At 44.4% G+C, this 25,632-nt stretch overlaps 1 protein-coding gene across 1 annotated transcript in view; it reads right to left on the bottom strand.

Moving 5' to 3' along the window:
• Positions 1 to 3,899: 3,899 nt before the first annotated feature.
• LOC144608286 (astrotactin-2-like) overlaps positions 3,900 to 25,632 on the bottom strand; it is a 156,557-nt gene continuing 134,824 nt past the window's right edge. The window contains exon 5 of the mRNA XM_078425902.1: positions 3,900 to 5,812. Coding sequence (XP_078282028.1) covers positions 5,575 to 5,812 — 238 coding nt within the window. The 3' untranslated portion in view covers positions 3,900 to 5,574. The remainder of the gene's footprint in view (positions 5,813 to 25,632) is intronic.

The following is a 25,632-nucleotide window of genomic DNA, read 5'->3' as shown; positions in this document are numbered from 1 at the left end:
TTCGCCTGGGCAGCTTGCAGCCCAGTGGTATGAACATCGACTTCTCCAACTTTAGATAGTTCCTCTGTCCCTCTCTTCCCCTCCTCCTTCCCAGATCTCCCTCTATCTTCCTGTCTCCACCAATATCCTTCCTTTGTCCCGCCCCCCTGACATCAGTCTGAAGAAGGGTCTCGACCCGAAACGTCACCCATTCCTTCTCTCCTGAGAAGCTGCCTGACCTGCTGAGTTACTCCAGCATTTTGTGAATAAATACCTTCGATTTGTACCAGCATCTGCAGTTATTTTCTTATACTATATATATTGTCTATTGTCTATCTGTGGAATTCATGGCCGCAGACGGCTGTGGAGGCCAAGTCAATGGATATTTTAAGGCGGAGTTAGATAGATAGATACTTGATTAGTGCGGGTGTCAGGGGTTATGCGGAGAAGGCAGGAGAATGGGGTTGAGAGTGAAAGGTCGATCAGCCATGATTGAGTGGCGGGGCGGACTTGATGGGCCAAATGGCCGAATTCTGCTCCTGCAACTTGTGAACCTCTGAACGTATAAACTCATACGATACAAAATGGAATTTTGAAGCCTTTGGAATACCTGCAGCAGAGCTGTCTACCCTCATTATTTCTGGAGAACTTAATCAGTCTTTGATCAATACACATCGCAAAATATGTTAATCTGTGAGAGAAATGGAAATTCTAATTTACGGGTCTTTGTGGAGGATAAAGAGGAAAAGCCTGTTCCCATTAAATAATGCGCCTACAAGTATTTTATTTGTTGGTTCAGAAATAAGAGCTCAGCGCCTCACCTTTTATGTAGTTTTCCAATGGGAAAACCCGAGCCACCATCTGCTAAATACAAACCATCTGAAATGTTGGCACTGAGCCTCAAGGTTATAAAACATACCATTAAATAAATGTTTGAATAGTAAAGCAAAAATTAGATGGAGTGGGAAGGCAGAATTTAGCATGACAATATATTAATAATTTTACACAAAGCACTTAACTGTCCATTAAAAAAAACTGAAGCGAAAGTATTTACTTTTTATCCAAACATTGAGAATTTCAAAAAAAGTCCCTATTTTTATGAGCTAGGCTTGACCTTTTAGTTTTAGAAACATCGGAAACATAGAAAATAGGCACAGGTGGAGACCATTCGGCCGTTCGAGCCAGCACCGCCATTCATTGTGATCATGGCTGATCATCCACAATCAGTAAGCCGTGCCTGCCTTCTCCCCATATCCTTTGATTCCACTAGCCCCTAGAGCTCTGTCTAACTCTCTTTTAAATTCATCCAGTGAATTGGCCTCCACTGCCTTCTGTGGCAGAGAATTCCACAAATTCACAACTCTCTGGGTGAAAAAGTTTTTTCTCACCTCAGTTTTAAACGGCCTCTCTTTTATTCTTAGACTGTGTGGCCCCTGGTTCAGGACTACCCCCAACATTGGGAACATTTTTCCTGCATCCAGCTTGTCCAGTCCTTTCATAATTTTATACGTCTCCATAAGATCCCCTCTCATCCTTCTAAACTCCAGTGAATACAATCCCTGTCTTTCCAATCTTTTGTTTTGGGGGAAAGTATTGCTAGTATTTCGTATCGTGTACGCAAAACGAACTTATTTTTTACGGTATTCACAAATCCATTACATTCAGTGAACGAGATGCATTTCGTTTTGCTGCTCAGAACTGTACCTGAGGCTTCCAAATGCCTGCTGTTTTTAACAAGCATTTCTCCCACCAGATATTCTTAACATTTAGAGTCAAATAAATTCCTCTTTAGTGCCTTGCAAATTGTAAACTTAAACTGCACTCGGTACCATTATTGGGCAGCACGGTGGCGCAGTGGTAGAGCTACTGCCTTACAGCGCCAAAGACCCGAGTTCGATCCTGACTACAGGTGCTGTCTGTATGGAGTTTGTACGTTCTCCCCGTGACCCGCATGGATTTGCCCCGAGATCTTCGGTTTCCTCCCACACTCCAAAGAAGTACAGGTTTGTAGGTTAATTGGCTTGGTGTAAATGTATAAAATTGGCCCTAGTGTGCGTAGGATGGTGTCAGTGTGCGGGGATCGCAGGTCGGTGTGGACTTAGTGGGCCGAAGGGCCTGTTTCCGCATTGTACTTCTAAACTAAACTCAACTAAACATGCAAAATCCCAATGATGTCCTCATCTGTAAACACTGTAGGTGCATGCAGTGGCTATTTCCCGAAACTTCAAACAAATGTGTATCGTTCATGCGAAACATGATGAAGGACACTCCACTTTTACGACATAATTGCTCTGATTTCCATGCTTAAAGGGACTGAAAAGGAATGGAAATTCAGCTGATGTCTGGCCATTCTTGGTATTCCAGTTGAGGCAGAAGATTGAAACTGTGGAGAGTTTCATATATTCATACAAAAATTGGGCGGCACGGTGGCACAGCGGCAGAGTTGCTGCCTTACAGCGCCAGAGACCCCGGTTCCACCCTGACTACGGGTGCTGTCTGTATGGAGTTTGTCCGTTCTCCCTGCAACCGTGTGGGGTTTTTTCTGGTGCTCTGGTTTCCTCCCACACTCTAAAGACGCACAGGTTTGCAGGTTAATTGGGTTCGGTAAAATTAGTAAGTTGTCCTTAGTGTGTGCAGGATTGTTTAATATACAATAGACAATAGGTGCAGGAGGAGGTCATTCGGCCCTTTGAGCCAGCACCCCTATTCAATGTGATCATGGCTGATCATTCTCAATCAGTACCCCGTTCCTGCCTTCTCCCCATACCCCCTGACTCCGCTATCCTTAAGAGCTCTATCTAGCTCTCTCTTGAATGCATTCAGAGAATTGGCCTCCACTGCCTTCTGAGGCAGAGAGTTCCACAGATTCACAACTCTCTGACTGAAAAAGCTTTTCCTCATCTCTGTTCTAAATGGCCTACCCCTTATTCTTAAACTGTGGCCCCTGGTTCTGGTTTGTGTGATAGGTTAGTGTGCGGGGATCGCTGGTCGGCGCGGACTCGGTGGGCCGAATGGCCTGATTCCACACTGTATCTCTAAACAAAATCTCAAAACTAAATTAAACTAATGGGAATAAAATGGATCATGTACAATCTTTGGCCAAAACCCAAGGGAACTGACATTGAATTGAATTGGGATTTCCTGAAAATGGGAACACTTTTGTAAAGATCTGCACAATGACAAGCTAAAAGAAAAACTTTGTTCTTAAAGTTTAGCTTCGAGTCTTCTTAGGAATTTTGGTTTCATCCATGGTTAGATATTCAAGCACAAGCGATTACAGATGTTGGAATCTTGAGGGAAACACAAAATGCGGGTACAATCACAATATTTAAGAAGAATTTAGACAAGTACATAGATAGGATAGGTTTGGAGGGATATGGGTCAAACGCAGATAGGTGGAACGAGTGTACATTACTCCAGCATTTTGTGTCCACCTTCGCTGTAAAGCAGCATCTGCAGTTCCTTCCGACGTATGTTCTTGTCGTTGTACATGTGTTCTTGTGAAGATAGTATGAAATACAACAGTCGTATGTATAAACTCGTTCGGCATTTGCCCAACAATGTAGGTTAATTGACTGGATAAATGTAAAAATTGTCCCTAGTGTGTGTAGGATAGTGTTAATAGTGTTAGTGTGCGGGGATCACTGGGCGGCGCGGACTTGGTGGGCCGAAAAGGCCTGTTTCCGCCCTGTATCTGAAATATGAAAAAATATGAAACAAAACATATATCCCGTGAACTTCAAGGGGCAATGGAACAGTGAGCTGAGAGAAAGAATCAATATTATTGCTCTGAAAAAGGCATAGATTCAAATTACTTTGAGAAGTGCGCTTTTTCTTTGGAATTGATTAAGAAGTGTGGATATGTGCGTGGGATGCATGAAACTCTTTATTTTTATCAAATCAAATGAAATATTTGTTACAGTGAAATCCGATTATACTGCTTCATGTCACAATCAATTACCAGTCAGTATCAAAACCCATTTCCTATTCAGATGTCTGTAGTTGATCCCATCATAAGCCACGCTAAATGTTTCTAGTTCAAAGCACCTCAGTTTGGACACCAGAATTTAAAAAGTACCTTCAAATTGCTTCGTTCTTCACCAGATATTAACGACCGAAATGAAATACGAGTTTGCGAACAATCCTGACACCAAGTTCCTTTAAGTTTCTTTTACCGTTGTATAATTTTCTCTTTCTCACCCCCGTTCATTCATATGCTAAACCTGCGATTTTAGTTTTAGAACCTGCTATATCTTCACCCGCTCTTATAAGTCTTACTGGGCACCTACTTCCCCAAGCATCTCCTAGCGACTGCTAGCAACTTGCTGCTTTTAAATGGCTGTATAAATATATATATCTGCTCAAGCTCATATACCCTCTTCGAGAGAAAAAATACCTGTTATTTCTTACTCCATCAAAGCATAAAAGGGAATCAATTACTTTATCTATAAATACCTCCTTTATTGAAGTTGATAACACTGGAGGATCCAGGTCAAAACCTCACTCTAATATCTTCTGAATGATATGTTTAGTGTCCACGGTTCTGTACTTAATCGGAAAAAGATAACCAAAATATGTCATAACTACTACTGTGCACTGGAAACCATTTCACTTTTCAAAGTCTTTTATTCTATTTACTTTCAAAGTCTAGGTTAAAGCATTGTTAGGAAATTTCAAGCCAGCATTTTACAGCTACCATCAGAAAAATTAAGTCGGTACGCATTGTAGAACATCATTGCTTACCATTATGTACCAATGCACACAACTTGAGTTATCAAAGGCATTTATTAGTTAGTTAGTTAGAGGGGCAAAGAATGTAGGCTTCCTGCTGGTATAATTCACTATCGGCTACATCCTCAATAAACAATGAAAATGTTTCTTTATGCACCTGTCTTTTTTCCCTCAGTCTTTCCACTGAAAAGACTGTGCATTTTTTGTGGTATGTTTTGCATCTTGTTATTTACACAACAGCGATTTGCTAATCGGACTTTAGCAAATCGTGAATCATGAATGATCTGTCAGGACTACATTTCTGAATTGACTGAGGGAAGTTATTTTCTTTACCTGGTCACTGGGCTATATTCAGCTCTCAATTAAGGCAGATAAACTTATCTACTCAGCCCACGTCCCATTCAGTTTTTACAGACCCTTTATTCCTCGTGTTACGCTTGTGTATCATTTTGTTAAAAAGTTGTGCATTCACTCCATCGGTCAAATTATAAAAAAGCAAAACAAAAAAAAAGTGCTACGACATTTCATAATAATCTTTCCGGGGATTTTTGGCCAGGTCACTAATTTACGCGTCGTCTCGTCACGACCCGATTTGTTCACTTTAACAGTTGATCGCAATTAAGCACTTCAGACCGGCAATCATGTACTCCCAGTTTGTCTTTCGTTTAACAACAGTTGGACAAGCACCAAAGCTTGGAAGGCTTATGTTCGACACATGTGTTGCCTGATCGAGTTCCCACTATCGTTTGAGATGAAGATCCGTTTTGGTGTTTTTTGTGGGGTTTTTTTGCCTTGCTTCATTTAAAATGTCAAAAGTTGAGCACAAGATGAGAGTTCAGTTCAGTTCAGTTCGCGAGGCCGTCCTCACCACAACTTAGCGTCTCCGTAGGTGTTGCGGGGGACAGACATGAGCTTCTCGTCGCAAGTCACCTTGGCGTCGTGCAAGGTGCTGTACCAGACCATCCCCGTAGGTCTGGTCTCCTCCATTCGACAGATGAAGTAGAGAACTGAGTCCACCAGGCTCTGAATATAGTCACTGCGGAGCAATGATGCACAGTGGTCACCTATGCTGTCCAGTCGTTTTAGAATCAAGTGCGCTTTTCTGTGGCGAGAAATGAAAGAGGAAGGAAAAGGCAGATGTGATTACAATATTCTGTCATTGTTTTGCAATGGAGATTTGAGCTTAATATTTTCACTTCCATATTTCACGATTAGCTCTCAACACAAAACCATGCCAGAGACCCGGGGCATCGATCGACCCTCACTACGGCAATCATGTACTTCCAGTTTGTCTTTCGTTAAACAACAGTTGGACAAGCACCAAAGCTTGGAAGCGAACTCTGTCAGTACAGAGTTTGTACGTGTCTCCCCGTGACCTGCGTGGGTTTTCCCCCGGGTGCTCTGGTTTACTCCCACAATCCAAAGGCAGGTACAGGTTTGTAGGTTAATTGGCTTCGGTAAAGATTGCAAATTGTCCCTCGTGTGTAGGACAGTGCTAGTGTTTGGGGATCGCTGGTCGGTGTGGACTCGGAGGGCCGAATGGCTTATTTCCGCACTGTATCTTTTAACTAAACTGAACTAAAATAGATATAAAAGAAAATAGACCCCGTAGCTACATTAGTTTAGAGAAATGTGAGGTGTTGCATTTTGGGAAATCTATCAAGGGCAGGACCTACACAGCGAATGGTAGGGGACTGGGGAGTGTTGTAGAGCAGAGGGATCTAGGAGTGCAGATGCATGGTTCCTTGAATGTGGAGTCGCAGGTAGATCGGGAGGTCAAAAAGGCTTTTGGCACATTGGCCTTCATCAGCCAGAGTATTGAGTATAGAAGTTGGGAGGTCGTTGCAGTTGTATAAGACGTTGGTGAGGCCACATTTAGAGTATTGTCTTCAGTTCTGGGCGTCGTGTTATAGGAAAGGTGTTGTCAAGTTGGTAAGGGTACAGCGAAGAATTACGAGGATGTTGCCAGGACTAGAGGGTGTGAGCTATAGGGAGAGGTTGAGTAGGCTGGGACTCTATTCCTTGGAGCACAGGAGGATGAGGGGTGATCTCATAGAAGTGTTTCAGATCGTAAGAGGAATAGATCGGGTAGATGCACACTCTTGCCCGGAGTAGATGAATCGAGGACTAGAGGGCATAGGTTTAAGGTCAAGGGGAAAGGATTTAATAGGAATCCGAGGGGTAATTTTTTCACACAAAGGGTGGTGGGTGTATGCAACGAGCTGCCGGAGGAAGTAGTTGAGGCAGGGACTATCCCAGCATTGAAGAAACAGTTAGATGGGTACAAGGATAGGACAGGTTTGGAGGGATATGGATCAAGCGCAGGGAGGTGGGACTAATGTAGCTGGGACATGTTTGCCAGTGTGGGCAAGTTGGGCCGAAGGGCCTGTTTCCACACTGTATCACTCTATATGTACAGAGAGCTTTAAACAGAGCGTAAACGTTATTCCGTTATCACGTGTCTGTCATGTGGCCGCCATTGGTGGAGCGGGAGCACGTGGCCGCTGGCGGGGTGAGGTCACGTGGGGGCGCGGGGCGGTGAAGCCACCCTTTGTCCCTGATTTGGGAGTGAGGAAGTTGGCAACCCTATCTAGAACGGAGACAGTGGCGGATAGGCAACCCACTGCCCCACTGTGTGCTTTGGATTGATCAGTCGCCAGCTTTCCATTACTTGTAAAAGAAAATTGAGTACGAACTAGCTGGGGGCAGAGGGAAGAAACATTCAGTAGTGTTTCCCAAATCTGCTTTGGAACACAGACATCCCCTTACTGAGGTGTGACTGCCAAACTGTTCCTGCTGCTCCTTTGAAACTTACCAAAAGTCAACCACTGCACGGGAAAATTCCACATAAGGAAATTATTTGGTTTTCCTTAGTTACTTAAATATTGTGCATCAACATCTCACACTTCCAGCTCCTTGAACTACTCTTTATTTGTGCTACTGGTATACAGTTATGCAACTTTCACACAAAGGGTGGCGGGTGCACGGAACAAGCTGCCAGAGGAGGTGGGAATGAAAACTGCGGACGCTGGTTTAAATCGAAGGCAGACACAAGATGCCGGAGTAACTCAGCAGGTCAGGCAGCATCTCTGGAGAGAAGGAATGGGTGACGTTCTAGGTCGAGATCAGTCTGAAGAAGTGTCTCGACCTGAAACCTCACCCATTCCTTCTCTCCAGAGATGCTGCCTGACCTGCTGAGTTACTCCAGCATCTTGCGTCCGGCAGAGGAGGTGTAAAAAGCTGGAGTAACTCAGCGGGACAGGCAGCATCTCTGGAGAGAAGGAATGGGTGACGTTTCGGGTTGAGACCCTTCTTCAAGAAACAGTTGCAGGTACATGGATAGGTCAGGTTTGGAGGGATATGGGCCAAACGCAGGCAGGTGGGACTAGTGTAGCTGGGACATGTTGGCTGGTGCGGGCAAGTTGGGCCAAAGGGCCTGTTTCCACACTGTATCACTCTCTGACTCAATAACTCTCATTGGTTTCCTCAGCCTTGAATTCACCTTAAATTTTTAGAAATTATAGGAACATTCGGTACCGTTAATTACAGATGCATTTGACAAAATCTAAGGTGTAACAATGAATTTATTTTCCATGTGTTATAACCAAATCAACCCTTGGAATCAAAGAGCTTTTAATTTTTTTCAAGGAAAGAGATCTGTTTCCATTTTTTTTGATGGTTCGTGAAATTTTTAACGCAAGAGGTTTATGGACATCACACTAAGGGAGATAATTAAGGTCATAAGGAATGGGAGTAGAATTCGGCCATTCGGCCCATCAAGTCTACCCCGCCATTCAATCATGGCTGATCTATCTCTCCCTCCTAACCCCATTCTCCTGCCTTCTCCCCATAACCTCTGACACCCGTTCTAATCAAGAATCTATATATCTCTGCCTTAAAAATATACACTGACTTGGCCTCCACAGCCTTCTTAGTTTAGTTTAGTTTCGTTTAGAGATACAGTATGGAAACAGGCCCTTCGGCTCACCAGGTCTACACTGACCAACTTCATCTGCACTAGTACACGAGCACTATTGTACAGACTGGAGACAATTTACAATCACTGGAACTTGCTGCAAACACTGGGATCTTAAGTAAAAAACAAACTAATGGAAGAACTCAGCAGATCAGGCAACATCTGTGGAGGGAGATGGACAATCTTCTGTGCCTGCTCGCGATCCAAATCTCTCCATCCCCTGAATCTCTATTTGTCGATCTAAACATCTCTTGAATGCCACTCTTATATCCGGCTCCATAATCTATCTTCTGACTGATCAGTCTGAAGAGGGGTCCCGACCGAAAAAAATACAAGCCAAATTCTTTAAATTCATAGTGTAGGACAGAACTGCAGATGCTGATTTACACCGATGCTGCAGTAACTCAAAACATCACCCTTTCCTTCCACCCAGAGATGCTGCTTGAGTTACTCAAGCATTTTGTGTCTATCTTCTTTAAATTCACGCTCAAACAAGTACAGACTTAAAGACAGAGTGTGGTTGTTGTAAAGACAGTATCTATTAAACCATTGTAATATTTTTTTTGTAAAGCATCAAGCAATTTTCATGATAACAACAAACCTGAGAAACAAAAATAAGATTGTGTGAATAAATCTTCGCAGTCACCATTTTGACAGCTAACGAGTTAATTATGTCAGAATGATTGGGCCAATTCACGGTAATTAATCGCATCCAGCATTTCAGGGTCAGTAGTCAGAGGCTCGAGAAGGAAATAACATTGGTGCTCTCAAAGAATCTCAACGACATTTCTCAACGCATGACTCAACTAGAACTCACAAAAGATGACAAGGAGTTGTTTATTACAAGTGAAAGCAAGCTACTGGTGATGACACAACACAACATGGTGCAAGAAAGTACTCTGAACAAGTTACAACAACTATGGGTATTCATTCACAAAATGCTGGAGTAACTCAGCGGGTCAGGCAGCATCTCAGGAGAGAAGGAACGGATGGGTGACGTTTCGGGTCGAGACCCTTCTTCAGAAGAGGTTTTTAACCCCATATCTGAGAAGGGATGCCACTAGATTTGGAGAGGGGCTACAGGAGGTTTACGACAATGACCCTGGGGCTTGATTGGGTTAATGCACAGGAGTCGTTTGACAGCTCTGGCCCTGTACACACTGGAGCTTAGAAGGATGAGGGGGGAAACGCACTCATTGAAACGCACCGAATAGAGCTTAGCCTCAATAGCCAAATAGCCTCAATGAAACGTACCGACTTAGATAGAGCTCTTAATGATAGTGGAGTCAGACAATAGACAATAGACAATAGGTGCAGGAGGAGGCCATTCGGCCCTTCGAGCCAGCACCGCCATTCAATGTGATCATGGCTGATCATTCACAATCAGTACCCCGTTCCTGCCTTCTCCCCATACCCCCTGACTCCGCTATCCTTAAGAGCTCTATCTAGCTCTCTCTTGAATGCATTCAGAGAATTGGCCTCCACTGCCTTCTGAGGCAGAGAATTCCACAGATTCAAATCTCTCAGAACTGAAAAAGATTTTCCTCATCTCAGTTCTAAATGGCCTACCCCTTATTCTTAAACTGTGGCCCCTTGTTCTGGAAACTGGGGGTATGGGGAGAAGGCAGGAACGGGGGTACTGATTGTGGGTGATCAGCCATGGTTACGGTGAATGGCGGTGCTGACTCTAAGGGCCGAATGGCCTCCTCCTGCACCTATCGTCTATTGTCTATTGAATGATGAAAAAGTCTTGATAGAGTGGATGTGGGAGAGAAACTTGGGGTATACACAGAGAGCAGGCAGCAATTGTGTTGAGAGGGGCAGAAAAGGTCTCTGGAAAGCCTTGGAAAGCAGCCAAGTCTGTGCTGGACAACATGGCTCCAGCGTGTGAGCAAAACCTGGCGTGGGTGCAGGCAAATCTCCAGGTACGATGCCGTTCAAAGCATTCTCAAGGCAGCTACAGTTGGCCGCCCTTGTAGATATTTTTCTCATTCTGCTTTTGTTTTCCATCGGTTTTATCGGCCTTTCATATGTCGAGAAATATGCATTTTTTAACTATTTTTTTATTTCCTGGCAAAACGTTGACAAGGCCTCGTCCTTAGTCGCCCACAGACCATGGCTTATGGACCACAATTACTAACGTCCCTCTCCACAAGCCAGCGATGTTTAACCCATTGGCCTACCTGTGATAAGACACAAACTGCTGGAGCGATTCAGCAGGACAGGCAGCATCTCTGAATAGGAGGAATGGGTGGCGTTTCAGGCCGAGACCCTTCTTCACACCGAAGAAGGTAAAAAGGGAAAGCCAGTAAAGTCCGATCAAAGAAAGTTCGAGGGTCACTAATAAGGTAGATAGTAGTTCAGGTCTGCTCTCTGGTTGTCATCCTAAGGTCATAAGTGATAGGAGCAGAATTAGGCCATTTGGCCCATCAAGTCTACCCCACCATTCAATCATGGCGATCTATCTCTCCCTCCTGACCCCATTCTCCTGCCATCTCCCAATAACCCCTTACACCCACATGGGAGAACATTAGCAATCTGTTCAGACTGAAGAAGGGTCTCCACTTGAAATGTCACCCATTCCTTTTATCCAGTGATGCTGCCTGTCCCGCTGAGTTACTCCAACATTTTGTGTCTATCCTCGATGTAAACCAGCGACTGCAGTTTCTTCCTACACATTTCGACCTACCTGTGATAACGTAATTCCTTCGTTTAGACTTGATGGGCCAAATGGCCTTATTCTGCCCCTAAAACGTATTAACTTATGAAGGAAACCAGGTTAGCTTGTTGGTAACATGGGCGCCTGGGAACTTGAAGCAGTCTACCATCTCCACAGCAGCTTAGTTGATCAGGACAGGTATGTGTTCACCCCCTCTTCCCTTAACCTTTATGCCTTAAGATGGCGCCCAACCCGGGCGACTATCTATCTGCATGCTAACCACAGAAGCAGATCTACAATCACACATTACAATCGCTCCACACTCCTAAATCTCCCGCTCTTCCAACAACATCTCTTACTTAGGGGAAAAAAAACTGCAGATGCTGTTAAAATCAAAGGTAGACACAAAATGCTGGAGTACCTCAGGCAGCATCTCTGGAGAGAAGGAATGGGTGACGTTTCGGGTCGAGACCCTTCTTCAGAAACGTCACCCATTCCTTCTCTCCTGAGATGCTGCCTGTCCCGCTGAGTTACTCCAGCATTTTGTGTCTAACATCTCTCACTTTCTGTAAATGGCTCGATTGTTTTCGAGCTTTCACGCAGCAAAAAGCTTTTCACTGTACCTCGGTACACGTGACAATAAAACTAAACTGAGAACTGAACTTTTTTTTAACATTGTTCCCTCACTTTCTACATCCAGAGAGCAATTAGAAAACACTGACACCATACATTTAATAGCCTCATTAAGGAACCGCTAAGTATTAGAAGCAACAGAAACCAAGGATCGCAGCTGATGACAGTTTCACAATGTGAATTGTTACCTTGTGACATTATCTTTCCTTCTCTACGTTTTTTCTCCACCGTTCTGGCAAACCCCCTTATCAAATCTCTTGTGAAATTCTAGCTAAGCGATACGCAAAACATTCCCTCCATTCAACAGGCCTGTTACAGGCTCAAAGGACTTTGATAACGATTTGCGTTAAGTCTCAACTACTTTTCAAAGGCTGAGTTGGTTTGAATTGTAGCCTTTGTTCGGTTTTAAAGCATTTGCATTCTTACCTTTGTAATATTCTCTCTAATCTTTTACCCACCGATGCCAAACTTGGCAGGTTGTTAAATCTGAATAGCGGATTTCTGACTTCTACCATTTTAGATCTGAATAATATTTATTGTATTCCAATCATTTTGAGCGAGCCCTATAATTAAAGTGCCTGCTGGAAATGGAGTCTCGGCAACACTGATTCTCCGCCATGAATATTCTATTTGCCTGGCTCGGGCTGCTTGTGAATATTCAAGCAATCAATCTTCTGTTAAAATTAATTTCCCTTTAATCAACCTTCGCTGCAAGCCAGCACGCGCGATGTCATTTAAACCTACCGCAGAGACTCACGTGTGAGAAAGATCTGGGTGCTTTGTCTGCTAATTTGCTCTAAGTGTTTTCTTATGTGGCTGAGGTACAGTGAACACACTTCCCTCTCACACGCCCACCCCCTTTGCTCTCTCTAGCCCCTTTCTGTCTGTGTGTTCTTTGGCAAGGTTCTCCTAATGAATCGCGCTGCTTATGTGATCGACTGCAATTACTCTTGAGGTAATGGGATCGCTGTTGGAGGCAGCGTAGGATTATCGGAGGCTGTGGGGAATTCATTCCATTCGCCCCAAAGCATTTCGATCGCACATACTTCGAATTGTGGACATATCAGGTTTCAATACACTGCCTTTTAAATAAAACAGCACTGTAGATCTGTGGTGTAGGAAGGAACTGCAGATGCTGGTTTAAACCGAAGATAGACACAAAATGCCGGAGTAACTCAGCGGGACAGGCAGCATCTCTGGAGAGAAGGAATGGGTGACGTTTCGGGTCGAGACCCTTCCTCAGAGTCATTTAGACCGACCCGTGATAAGGTAGTTCCTTCGTTTAGTTTATTAGTTCGTTTATGGGCACGTGTACCAATTCTAAATTGCCCCGAATGTTAGTGTGTGGGGTGATCACCAGTCAATAGACAATAGACAATAGGTGCAGCAGGAGGCCATTTGGCCCTTCGAGCCAGCACCGCCATTCAATGTGATCATGGCTGATCATTCTCAGCATGGACTCGGTGGGCCGAAGGGCCTGTTTCCCGACTGTATCTCTAAAGTCTAAAGGGACTTGCTAATAATAACTGTCTGGTAACAAAACTACCTGGCAAAATCTGTTGTCTCAGATTTCTCAGTGGAGAAGTTCAGAGATAATCTCAGCTTCCTTCAGTGCAGATTTTGCCAAGTTTTCGCATGTAACTGAAACAAATATCAGCAGTCATTCCCAATGCCAGAAGTCTCTTATTGCATTCCGTGCTGAATCACCAGTGTGAACGGCATGAGTTACAACATTTGAACAGTTTCCCATTGCCTTGAGTTGACTGCTCACCTCATTCTGCGTTGCTATCTCACTATTATCATGCAAACCACCGTCTCGGGCCAAGTCAGAAGAACTCCGATGAAGTCATTGCAGCTTTGTAGACAGTAAATATATATATTTTTAACATTCTGTGCCTATGGGCACCGCTGATAGAAATAATCAGGATCGGCCCATGAAAGACAGCTTACAATGTCATCACAGACGACACAATGTGCATGGAGGAACATAGAAAGTAGGTGCAGGAGTAGGCCATTCGGCCCTTCAAGCCTGCACCGCCATTCAATATGATCATGGCTGATCATCCAACTCAGTATCCCCTACCTGCCTTCTCTCCATACCCCCTGATCCCTTTAGCCACAAGGGCCACATCTAACTCCCTCTTAAATATAGCCAATGAACTGGCCTCAACTACCTTCTGTGGCAGAGAGTTCCACAGATTCACCACTCTCTGTGTGAAAAAAAACTTTATCATCTCGGTCCTAAAAGAACTGCAGATGCTGGGTTAAGCCGAAGACAGACACAAAATGCTGGATGAATTCAGCGGGTCAGGCAGCGTCTCTGGAGAGGAGGAGCACAGCAGGTGACGTTTCGGGTCGAGACCATTCTTCTGATCCGTCTGAGGAAGGGTCTCGACCGAAAATGTTACCTTTTCTCCAGAGATGCTGCCTGACCCGCTGAGATACCCTGGCCTCTTGTGTCTGTCAATAGGCAACACAATGTTATTTCTGCAACGTTTCTATTAATATTTTCACTGGGGCTTCAACTTGTGAGTCTTTTCACGACCTGGGCGGCACGGTAGCGCAGCGGTAGAGTTGCTGCTTTACAGTGAATGCAGCGCCGGAGACTCAGGTTCGATCCTGACTACGGGTGCTGCACTGTAAGGAGTTTGTACGTTCTCCCCGTGACCTGCGTGGGTTTTCTCCGAGATCTTCGGTTTCCTCCCACACTCCAAAGAAGTACAGGTATGTAGGTTAATTGGCTGGGTAAATGTAAAAATTGTCCCTAGTGGGTGTAGGATAGTGTTAATGTACGAGGATCGCTGGGCGGCACGGACTTGGTGGGCCGAAAAGGCCTGTTTCCGGCTATATATATATGATATGATATGATATGGTTGTAAAAACGCAATTGGTCCTAAAACCAATTGGATGTCCTGCTGCTGTTAATGTGGCTCGGTGGCGCAGCGGTAAAGTTGCTGCTTCGCAGCGCCAGAGACCCGGGTTCGATCCTGACTACGGGTGTTTATTCACAAAATGCTGGAGTAACTCAGCAGGTCAGGCAGCATCTCAGGAGAGAAGGAATGGGTGACGTTTCGGGTCGAGACCTTGCCTTCTCTCCTGAGATGCTGCCTGACCTGCTGAGTTACTCCAGCATTTTGTGAATAAATACCTTCGATTTGTACCAGCATCTGCAGTTATTCTCTGACTACGGGTGCCGTCTGTACGGAGTTTGAACGTTCTCCCCGTGACCTGCGTGGGTTTTCTCCTAAATCTTCCGTTTCCTCCCACGCTCCAAAGACGTACAGGTTTGTAAGTTAATTAGCTTGGAATAAATGTAAAACTGTCCCTAGTGTGTAGGATAGTGTCGATGTGCGGGGATCGCTGGTCGGTGCGGACTCAGTGGGCCGAATGTCCTGTTTCCACTCTGTATCTCTGAAAGCAAAATTAAAACTAAATCTCATTGAAGGTCACTGTCTTCAAGGTCTTTTTCTTTCATGTTTTTACATTGTCTCCTTGTCCAAAATCCAGAAGCAAAGGGCACTTGGTGGTGGTGGTGGCCGGGGGAGGGGTGAGGGAGGGGAGCTGGGGAGGATTGCACGGGGCATGTATGTCGGATGGCACCAAAGGAAAGCCCAAAGAATTTGCACACTTTCAAGCCGCTAATCTTGAAAAAATTAACACAAGCACCAAGAGGCAAGAGTGTGTATTTGTCATATGTCCCAGACAGAACAATGAAATTCTTACTTGAAGCACCACCACGCAATATGTAAACATGGTTTTCTGGAAACAATATAGTAAACGAGAAAAAAAGTTCAGTGTGCGTATGAACACGCACACACACACATATATATACATATGCACACACACACGCGCGCACACACACACATATATATATATATATACACGCACGCACACATACACACACATATATATATATGTGTACATAGACACACATACATACATATACACACACACATATATATATATACATACACACACAAACACATATACTGTGTGTATATATATATATATACATATACACACACACGCATACACACATATATACTGTGTATATATAAACACACACACACACACACACATATATATATATATACATGCGCACACACACATATACTATACATATATATATATTATATACACATCATAAACATACACATTATATATACATACACACACACACATATACACACATACACACACGCATCTATATATACATACACACACACATATATATATTATATGCATATCATATATACATTATATATATTTGTGTATGTGTGTGCGTGTGTGTATAATATATATATATATATGTGTGTGTGTGTGTGTGTGTGTGTGTGTGTGTGTGTGTGTGTATATGCATATATAGATGTGCGTGTGTGTATATATATGTGTGTGTGTATATAATATATATATATTATATACACATCATCAGCATACACACGCACACACCTCCATAAACATCAACTGCTATATTTGACTATTTTCTGTTGTGCTGCTTGCAACAAATCGCCACAGATATCCTTTGAATCCTGGTCCCAGATGCTTGACTTCCGTTGATAAGATATATTATTAGCTGAGGCTCTCAATAAATAGCAGGGCAGGTTGTTTTTGGTTATTAAACATGCAAGGACGAGTCTTGTTGACCAGAGGCTGTTGTCAGAGCTCTGTTTCAACAACATATATTACTTTTCCAATTGTACTATCAGCAGTTTTGAACTTCAGAGATTTTACAGCCAAAGCAGATTTTGCTAACTGGAACTGGTGATTTTCTCACGGTTAATCGTAAGGTTAAAATGGGAGCTTAAAATTAGAATTAAAAATGATTAAACCAAGGACTGGCACTTTTTTAGTTTAGTTTAGTTTAGTTTTAGAGATACAGCGTGGAACAATAGACAATAGACAATAGGTGCAGGAGTAGGCCATTCAGCCCTTCGAGCCAGCACCGCCATTCAATGCGATCATGGCTGATCACTCTCAATCAGTACCCCGTTCCTGCCTTCTCCCCATACCCCCTCACTCCGCTATCCTTAAGAGCTCTATCCAGCTCTCTTGAAAGCATCCAACGAACTGGCCTCCACTACCTTCTGAGGCAGAGAATTCCACACCTTCACCACTCTCTGACTGAAAAAGTTCTTCCTCATCTCCGTTCTAAATGGCCTACCCCTTATTCTTAAACTGTGGCCCCTTGTTCTGGACTCCCCCAACATTGGGAACATGTTTCCTGCCTCTAATGTGTCCAATCCCCTAATTATCTTATATGTTTCAATAAGATCCCCCCTCATCCTTCTAAATTCCAGTGTATACAAGCCCAATCGCTCCAGCCTTTCAACATACGACAGTCCCGCCATTCCGGGAATTAACCTAGTGAACCTACGCTGCACGCCCTCCATAGCAAGAATATCCTTCCTCAAATTTGGAGACCAAAACTGCACACAGTACTCCAGGTGCGGTCTCACCAGGGCCCGGTAAAACTGTAGAAGGACCTCTTTGCTCCTATACTCAACTCCTCTTGTTATGAAGGCCAACATTCCATTGGCTTTCTTCACTGCCTGCTGTGCCTGCATGCTTCCTTTCACCGAGTCCGTACCGAGCAGCGATCCCCGCACATTAACACTATCTTACACACACCATTGGCAATTTTACATTTATACCAAGCCAATTAACCTATAAACCTGTGCATCGGTGGAGTGCAGGAGGAAACCGAAGATCTCGGAGAAAACCCACACAGGTCACGGGGAGAACGTGCAAACTCTGTACAGACAGCACCGGCAGTCAGGATAGAACCCGGGTCTCCGGCGCTGCAAGGCAGCAAATCTCCCGCTGCGCCACCGTGCCGCACCTCAATGAATAACCAATAAATACATTCATAAAACGAACTTGCGGTAAATGCCAGTTTCAGGCTGGTAGCTTTGCACGTTGTATTTTTCATGGTGCCAGGGGCAAATTAGTGCAGCTTTGTGAACTGCCAAGATTATCAAGGCAGAGTTCCAGAGACCAACAGATGGTGCATCTTTTAGACTCACAAGTTAAACAGAAAGAATAGTGAAGCATGACCGAATCACACATACTTATCCCTTGTTAATGGAGCACTTTAACGTAATGCATTCATCACGATATTTAATTACAGAGTCGCCTACAATCACACTGAGAGCTGACCGATTTGGGGATTTTTGTGAATGGGTTTAACAGCAGTGATTGTTTCTCGTCCTGTGCCGCTGAAACACAATCCGCTGGAACAAAAGGACATGTTTAGTATCATCCCGAGAAGGAGAGACTTTGAAATACAGCGCAGGGGGGGCTGCATGGGCAAACAGATCAGCCAAAACAATTAGTTTGTGTGACGGGTTGGGCCAAAGATACCAGAGGAGAAAGACGAACTCGCCTATACTGCAGTGTAGTACGCAAAGGAGCATAACGTCCGCCATTTTAGTAGGCAAAACCTGCCTCTCGTAGTGTAATCAGTGTTTTTGGGGAACTATGTGTGATGATACCATAAAAATGCAGAATATATCTCATCTATCAATTATTTTTCTTTTAAAATGTTTCTGCAAGTTTCTGCCTACTAAATGGCGCCATGACATACTAAGGTTTTTAGGATCGAGTGGTCTATCTTGCTCTACTCTATTATCTTTGGTCTGGGCTACATCTATAATTCATTGCAAAACATAGAAACATAGAAAATAGGTGCAGGAGTAGGCCATTCGGCCCTTCGAGCCAGCACCGCCATTCAATATGATCATGGCTGATCATCCAGAATCAGTACCCCATTCCAGCTTTCTCCCCATATCCCTTGATTCCGTTAGCCCAAAGTGCTATATCTAACATAGAGAGATATGCAAAAAAGGAATGATGATAAAGGAAACAGGCCATTGTCAGCTGTTTATTAGGTGAGAAAAGACAATGAGACTCAACATGACGGCTTTGAAACATTGAGTCAAGGGTAATGCAGCGAATCGTGGACCCGGCCCAGACCATCACACAAACCAACCTCCCCTCCATTGACTCCATCTACACCTCACGCTGCCTCGGCAAGGCCAGCAGCATCATCAAGGACGAGTCACACCCCTGCCACTCCCTCTTCTCCCCCTCTCCCATCGGGCAAGAGCTACAAAAGTGTGGAAACGCACACCTCCAGATTCAGGGACAGTTTCTTCCCATCTGTTATCAGGCAACTGAACCATCCTACCACACCCAGAGAGCAGTGCTGAACTACTATCTACCTCATCGGTGACCCTCTGACTATCCTTGATCAGACTTTGTTGTCTTTACGTTGCACTAAACATTATCCCTTTATCATGTATCTGTACACTGTTAATGGCTCGATTGTAATCATGTATTGTCTTTCCGCTGACTGGATAGCGTGCACCAAAAGCTTTTCGCTGTACATCGGTACACTTGACGATAAACTTGGATGAAGGGATTAAAAGTAACATCAGCAAATTTGCAGATGACACAAAGCTGGGTAGCAGTGATAACTGTGAGGAAGATACTATGAGGTTGCAGGGTGACTTGCACAGTCTGTGTGAGTGGGCGGATGCATGGCAGATGCAGTTTAATGTGGATAAGTGTGAGGTTATCCACTTTGGTGGTAAGAATAGGAAGGCAGATTATTATCTGAATGGTGTCAAGTTAGGAACAGGGGACGTACAATGAGATCTGGGTGTCCTAGTGCATCAGTCACTGAAAGGAAGCATGCAGGTACAGCAGGCAGTGACGAAAGCCAATGGAATGTTGGCCTTCATAACAAGAGGAGTTGAGTATAGGAGCAAAGAGGTCCTTCTACAGTTGTACAGGGCCCTAGTGAGACCGCACCTGGAGTACCGTGTGCAGTTTTGGTCTCCAAATTTGAGGAAGGATAATCTTGCTTTTGAGGGCGTGTAGCGTAGGTTTACTAGGTTAATTCCCGGAATGGCGGGACTGTCATATGTTGAAAGACTGGATCGACTAGGCTTGTATACACTGGAATTTAGAAGGATGAGAGGGGATCTTATTGAACCATATAAGATTATTAAGGGGTTGGTCACGTTAGAGGCAGGAAACATGTTCCCAATGTTGGGGGAGTCCAGAACCAGGGGCCACAGTTTAAGAATAAGGGGTAGGCCATTTAGAACAGAGGTGAGGAAAAACCTTTTCAGTCAGAGAGTTGAAAATCTGTGGAATTCTCTGCCTTAGAAGGCAGTGGAGGCCAATTCTCTGAATGCTTTCAAGAGAGAGCTAGATAGAGCTTTTAAGGATAGCGGAGTCAGGGGTTATGGGGAAAAGGCAGGAACGGGGTACTGATTGAGAAAGATCAGCCATGATCACATTGAATGGTGGTGCTGGCTCGAAGGGCCGAATGGCCTACTCCTGCACCTATTGTCTATTGTCTATTGTCTATCGTCTAAACTAAACTAAACCAAACTAAAGCAAATCCAGAATGGAAATATCCTTTCAAGATTCCCTTTCTTGGGAATTTACAAGAGTCTTGCTTATCAACCACAGAATTAGTTTCCAACCATCTTAACGAACATGAGTAAAATAACAGACTATGATTCTATCATTTCCCAATCCACACCCTTATAGGTATTAGACACAAAATGCCAGAGTAACTCAGATTGAAGAAGGGTCTCCACCCGAAACAATCCACAGTATCTAACGTAAAGTTAAACCATAGAGAGAGGTCCTCGGGACAATTCCGAGTGCCTTGTTCCCAACCTTGGTGCCTGTCAGCTGCCAATGAGCTGGGAGAAGATGTTGAGTAGGTCAACGAGACGCTTGCTCACGAGTCCTGCTTTATGTTAAAATTTGAATGAAGGCGACTTTGCTGTACCGGAAAAGGAGTCATAGTCATAAGAGCACGGGAAAAAGGCCCCATCTTACAAGCAGGAAAAAAACCTGCAGATGCCGGTTTAAATTGAAGGTAGCCACAAAATGCTGGAGTAACTCAGCGGGTCAGGCTGCATCTCGAGAGAGAGAGGAAATGGGTGACGTTTCGGGTCGAGACCCTTCTTCAGACTGATGTCAGGGGAGGGGGCGGGACAAAGATAGTATGTAGTCGGAGACAGTAAGACTAGCGGGAGAACCGGGAGAACTTTAACTCCCCCTCCCATTCCCAATCTGACCTTTCTGTCCTGGGCCTCCTCCGTTGTCAGAGTGAGGCCCAGCGCAAATTGGAGGAACAGTATCTCATATTTCGCTTGGGCAGCTTACACCCCAGCGGTATGAACATTGACCTCTCTAACTTCAGATAGCCCTTGCTTTCTCTCCCTATCCCCTCCCCCTTCCCAGTTCTCCCACTAATCTTATTGTCTCCGACTACAGCCCTTAACTTTAACTTACTCTTATATCATATATATCATATCATAATACATACAGCGCGGAAACAGGCCTTTTCGGCCCTCCAAGTCCGCGCCGCCCAGCAATCCCCGCACATTAACACTATCCTACACCCACTAGGGACAATTTTTTTAAACATTTACCCAGTCAATTAACCTACATACCGGTACGTCTTTGGAGTGTGGGAGGAAACCGAAGATCTCGGAGAAAACCCACGCAGGTCACGGGGAGAACGTACAAACTCCTTACAGTGCAGCACCCGTAGTCAGGATCGAACCTGAGTCTCCGGCGCTGCATTCGCTGTAAAGCAGCAACTCTACCGCTGCGCTACCGTGCCGCTACTTGCCGCTACCATGCCGCTACTTGCTATCATGTTTGGCATGGACATTTTGGGCTGAAGGGCCTGTTCCTGTGCTTTGTGTTCTAAGTTCAATGTTCCAAGTTCTTTTCAAATGCCTTGTACTCTTTAATTTTTGGTCACTTCTTATGTTAGCAAAATGCATTTCTGGTCCCAAGTCTTTCCTTCTTTTTCATCAGATAGCATCTGATGTCACGGTGCAAATACACTGAACACTCCAAGGACTCACCGAAGCTGTAATTCTTTGTGGATGAACCTTGCAAGATAATGAGTTTGGCAGGCAATGCAAGACCGAGGACCATTAGCAATGAAACTGGTCCAGTCCTCTCCTGATCCAATGTCCTTTCGACAAAAGAACATTCAGATCTAAAGAGGTTACAGGGAATGTGAAGGTCTGTTGACTTTGGCACCAAGTGAGATATGACTTCCACGAGATATGAATCTGGAACCCCGAAAATGGGTCGCTGGGCTCCAAGAGAGATAAAAAAAAATCATAAATTCAGAAGGAGAATGGTCAACTTGTTAACTGGAAATAATAAACCATAAACCAATCCCTCGTAGCATTGTTCCCGATCAGTCGGAAAATATTGCGGATAAATAAGACCAAGGTTACAGTGAACAAAATGTGGTGGGACAATTGCTGCAATTTTAATTAGACACAGGAACCTCACAGAACATGGGACCTTGTTAACACACAAGTCATTGTTTCCACCTTTCCGACCGAAGGCTCTGAACATGACCATTTGCAGTCTAATGTAAAAATTTCTAATCGGGCGGCACGGTGGCGCAGAGGTAGAGTTGCTGCCTCACAGCGCCAGAGACCACGGTTCGATCCTGTCTACGGGTGCTGCCTGCACGGAGTTAGTACGTTCTCCCGGTGACCGCGTGGGTTTTCTCCGGGTGCTCCGGTTCCCTCCCACACTCCAAAGACGCACAGGTTTGCAGGCTAATTGGCTTCGGTAAAATTGTGAGTTGTCCCGAGTGTGTGCAGGATAGTGCTGGTATGCGGGGATCGCTGGTCGGTGCGGTCTCGGCGGGCCGAAGGACCTGTTTCTGCGCTGTATCTCCAAAACGAAAAAGTAAAACTAAAAAGTTAAAGACATTCATAAGAGTGCCTGTATTCGTAATCTTGGCTATCATATCATATCATATATATACATATATATAGGGCGGCACAGTAGCGCAGCGGTAGAGTTGCTGCTTTACAGCGAATGCAGCGCCGGAGACTCAGGTTCGATCCCGACTACGGGTGCTGCACTGTAAGGAGTTTGTACGTTCTCCCCGTGACCTGCGTGGGTTTTCTCTGAGATCTTCGGTTTCCTCCCACACTCCAAAGACGTACAGGTATGTAGGTTAATTGGCTGAGTAAATGTAAAAATTGTCCCTAGTGGGTGTAGGATAGTGTTAATGTACGGGGATCGCTGGGCGGCACGGACTTGGTGGGCCGAAAAGGCCTGTTTCCGGCTGTATATATATGATATGATATGATATGATAAAGGTAAAATAATGAATCTTGTAAACCAATATGATAAAGTTGGTGGTTCAGCATTAAAATATTGTAGAATATTGATTCACAAGACTGTATATTCTGTATATTCTGTTCCTTTGACATATCCCATTTTGAATGGCTTCAATATTTATTTCATGAAATGTGGATGATGTTTACAGTTCAATGTATTGTCACATATTTCACCTTGTTGGTCGATCAGGCTGCAAACAAAATCCAAAATATTTGTTTTGATGAGATTGCAGAACCTTGTTTTATTAACCTTTGTTCTGTTTTGCTCAGGATTCCAGATTCTTACGTCTTCCAAGTTCTTTGATGTTTTTGATTCCAAGGAAACAATATCTTTTCTTCCAAATCAACATTGATGGGGGCATATGGAAACACAAGGAACTGCAGATAACTGCTTATAAAGAAAGACCCAAAGTGCTTGCATAACTCAGCAGGTTAGGCTATGTTTCTGCACAGCATGGATAGGTGATGTTTCATGTAGGGACCCTTCTTCAGACTGATTTTAGCTGTGGAAGAAAGCTGGATGGGCCTCACCTTAGATCTCATAAGGTCATGAGGTCATAAGGAATAGGAGCAGAATTAGGCCATTCGGCCCATCAAGTCTGCACCGCCATTCAATCGTGGCCGACCTATCTTGCCCTCCTAACCCCATTCTCCTGCCTTCTCCCCATAACCCCCGACACCCGTACTAATCAAGAATCTATCTATCTCTGCCTTAAAAATATCCTCTGACTTGGCCTCTGCAGCCTTCTGTGGCAAAGAATTCCAGAGATTCACCCTCTGACTAAAGAAACAAAGCTGGAAGAGAGGTGGATACTTTTCCAACTTTCTCCCCATTACTACAATCAGTCTGAAGAAGGGCCCTGACTTGAAATCGCGCCTAAACATGTTCTCCAGAGATGCTGCCTGACACATTGAGTTACCCCGGAACCTTGTGCCATTTTTTGATGGGGCAAATGATGTTGTGGTGGGAGCTGAATTCCTCAGCTCTTTATATTTGTGAATCAAGTGATTGAAAACGTTATATAATGCCACTGGGAGGGAAACAAGATAGTCATGGAGTCATAGAGTGATACAGTGTGGAACTTGCCCATACCGGCCAACATGTCCCAGCTACACCAGTCCCACCTGCCTGCGCTTGGTCCACAACCCTCCAAACCTGTCATATCCATGTACCTGTCTAACTGTTTTTTAAACGTTGGGATAGTCCCAGCCTCATCCACCTCCTCTGGCAGCTTGTTCCATACACCCACCACCCTCTGTGTGAAAAAGTTACCCCTCAGATTCCTATTAAATCTTTTCCCCTTCACCTTGAACCTATGTCCTCTGGTCCTCGATTCCCCTACTCAGGGGAAGATATCTGGGACTTGTGCACTGGGCAAGCAACATATTATTCCCATGGACTACATGACAACATGGTATGTATCAGAAGGAACTGCAGATGCCGGTTTAAACCGAAGATAGACACAAAAAGCTGGAGTAACTCAGCGGGTCAGACAGCATCTCTGGAAAGAAGGAATAGGTGACGTTTCTGGGCGAGACCCTTCTTCAGACTGAGAGTCGGGGGAAAGGGACCATTGTCAATTTACAACAACATAGTATCCTGCAATTGACCTCAACTTTGTCTTTATTCGCTGCGATTCCAGGGAACCCCTTAACGTGAGACCAAGCAACTGAACAGATGAGCTGTGAATGGGGAGCGGTAGAGTTGCTGCCTTACAGTGCTTACAGCACCAGTGACCCGGGTTCGATCCTAACTACGGGCGCTGTCTGTACGGAGTTTGTTCGTTCTCCCAGTGACCTGCGTGGATTTTCTCAGAGATCTTCGGTTTCACTCCCACACTCCAAAGACGTCCAGGTTTGTAGGTTAATTGGCTGGGCAAATGTAAAAATTGTCCCTAGTGGGTGTAGCATAAGCATTAATGTGTGGGGATCGTTGGTCGACGCGGACCCGGTGGGCCGATGGGCCTGTTTCTGCGCTGTATCTCTAAACTAAACTAAAATAAACTAAACTGGAAACAAAACTGAAGGGAGGGAATTCTTGATTATTAAGGATGTCAGGGGCTATGGGGAGAGGGCAGAAGGGTGGGGTTAAGAGGTAATGATAGATCAGCCATGATTGAATGGCGGAGTAGACTTGATGGACCATGTTGCCTAGTTCTGCTCCTATACCTTTGAACTTATGAAAGAAAATTTGGATTAAATGCGCGAGAGAGAGAAAAGGAAAGATTAAAGAAAGAAGAAAATTATATTCTCGCAAACACTATGGAATTAACACATCTGTAATTGAGGAGTTAATTAGCATTGATAAATTCAAATCAAAAGGTTAAATGGAAATTTGCACTTGTAATCATTGGCCTTGAGTGGTTTAAGATCAGATCTACTGCATTAATACAATAACCATTAAACCAGATGCTCTTCAATGATAAGGCAGATGATGAGGTACCATTAATGGATAACCAAAC

This window comes from Rhinoraja longicauda, chromosome 31, assembly GCF_053455715.1.
Source record: "Rhinoraja longicauda isolate Sanriku21f chromosome 31, sRhiLon1.1, whole genome shotgun sequence".
Taxonomy (NCBI): Eukaryota; Metazoa; Chordata; class Chondrichthyes; order Rajiformes; family Arhynchobatidae; genus Rhinoraja; species Rhinoraja longicauda.
Note: the sequence above shows the minus strand (reverse complement) of the source record. Positions and strands in the feature narration are given on the sequence as shown.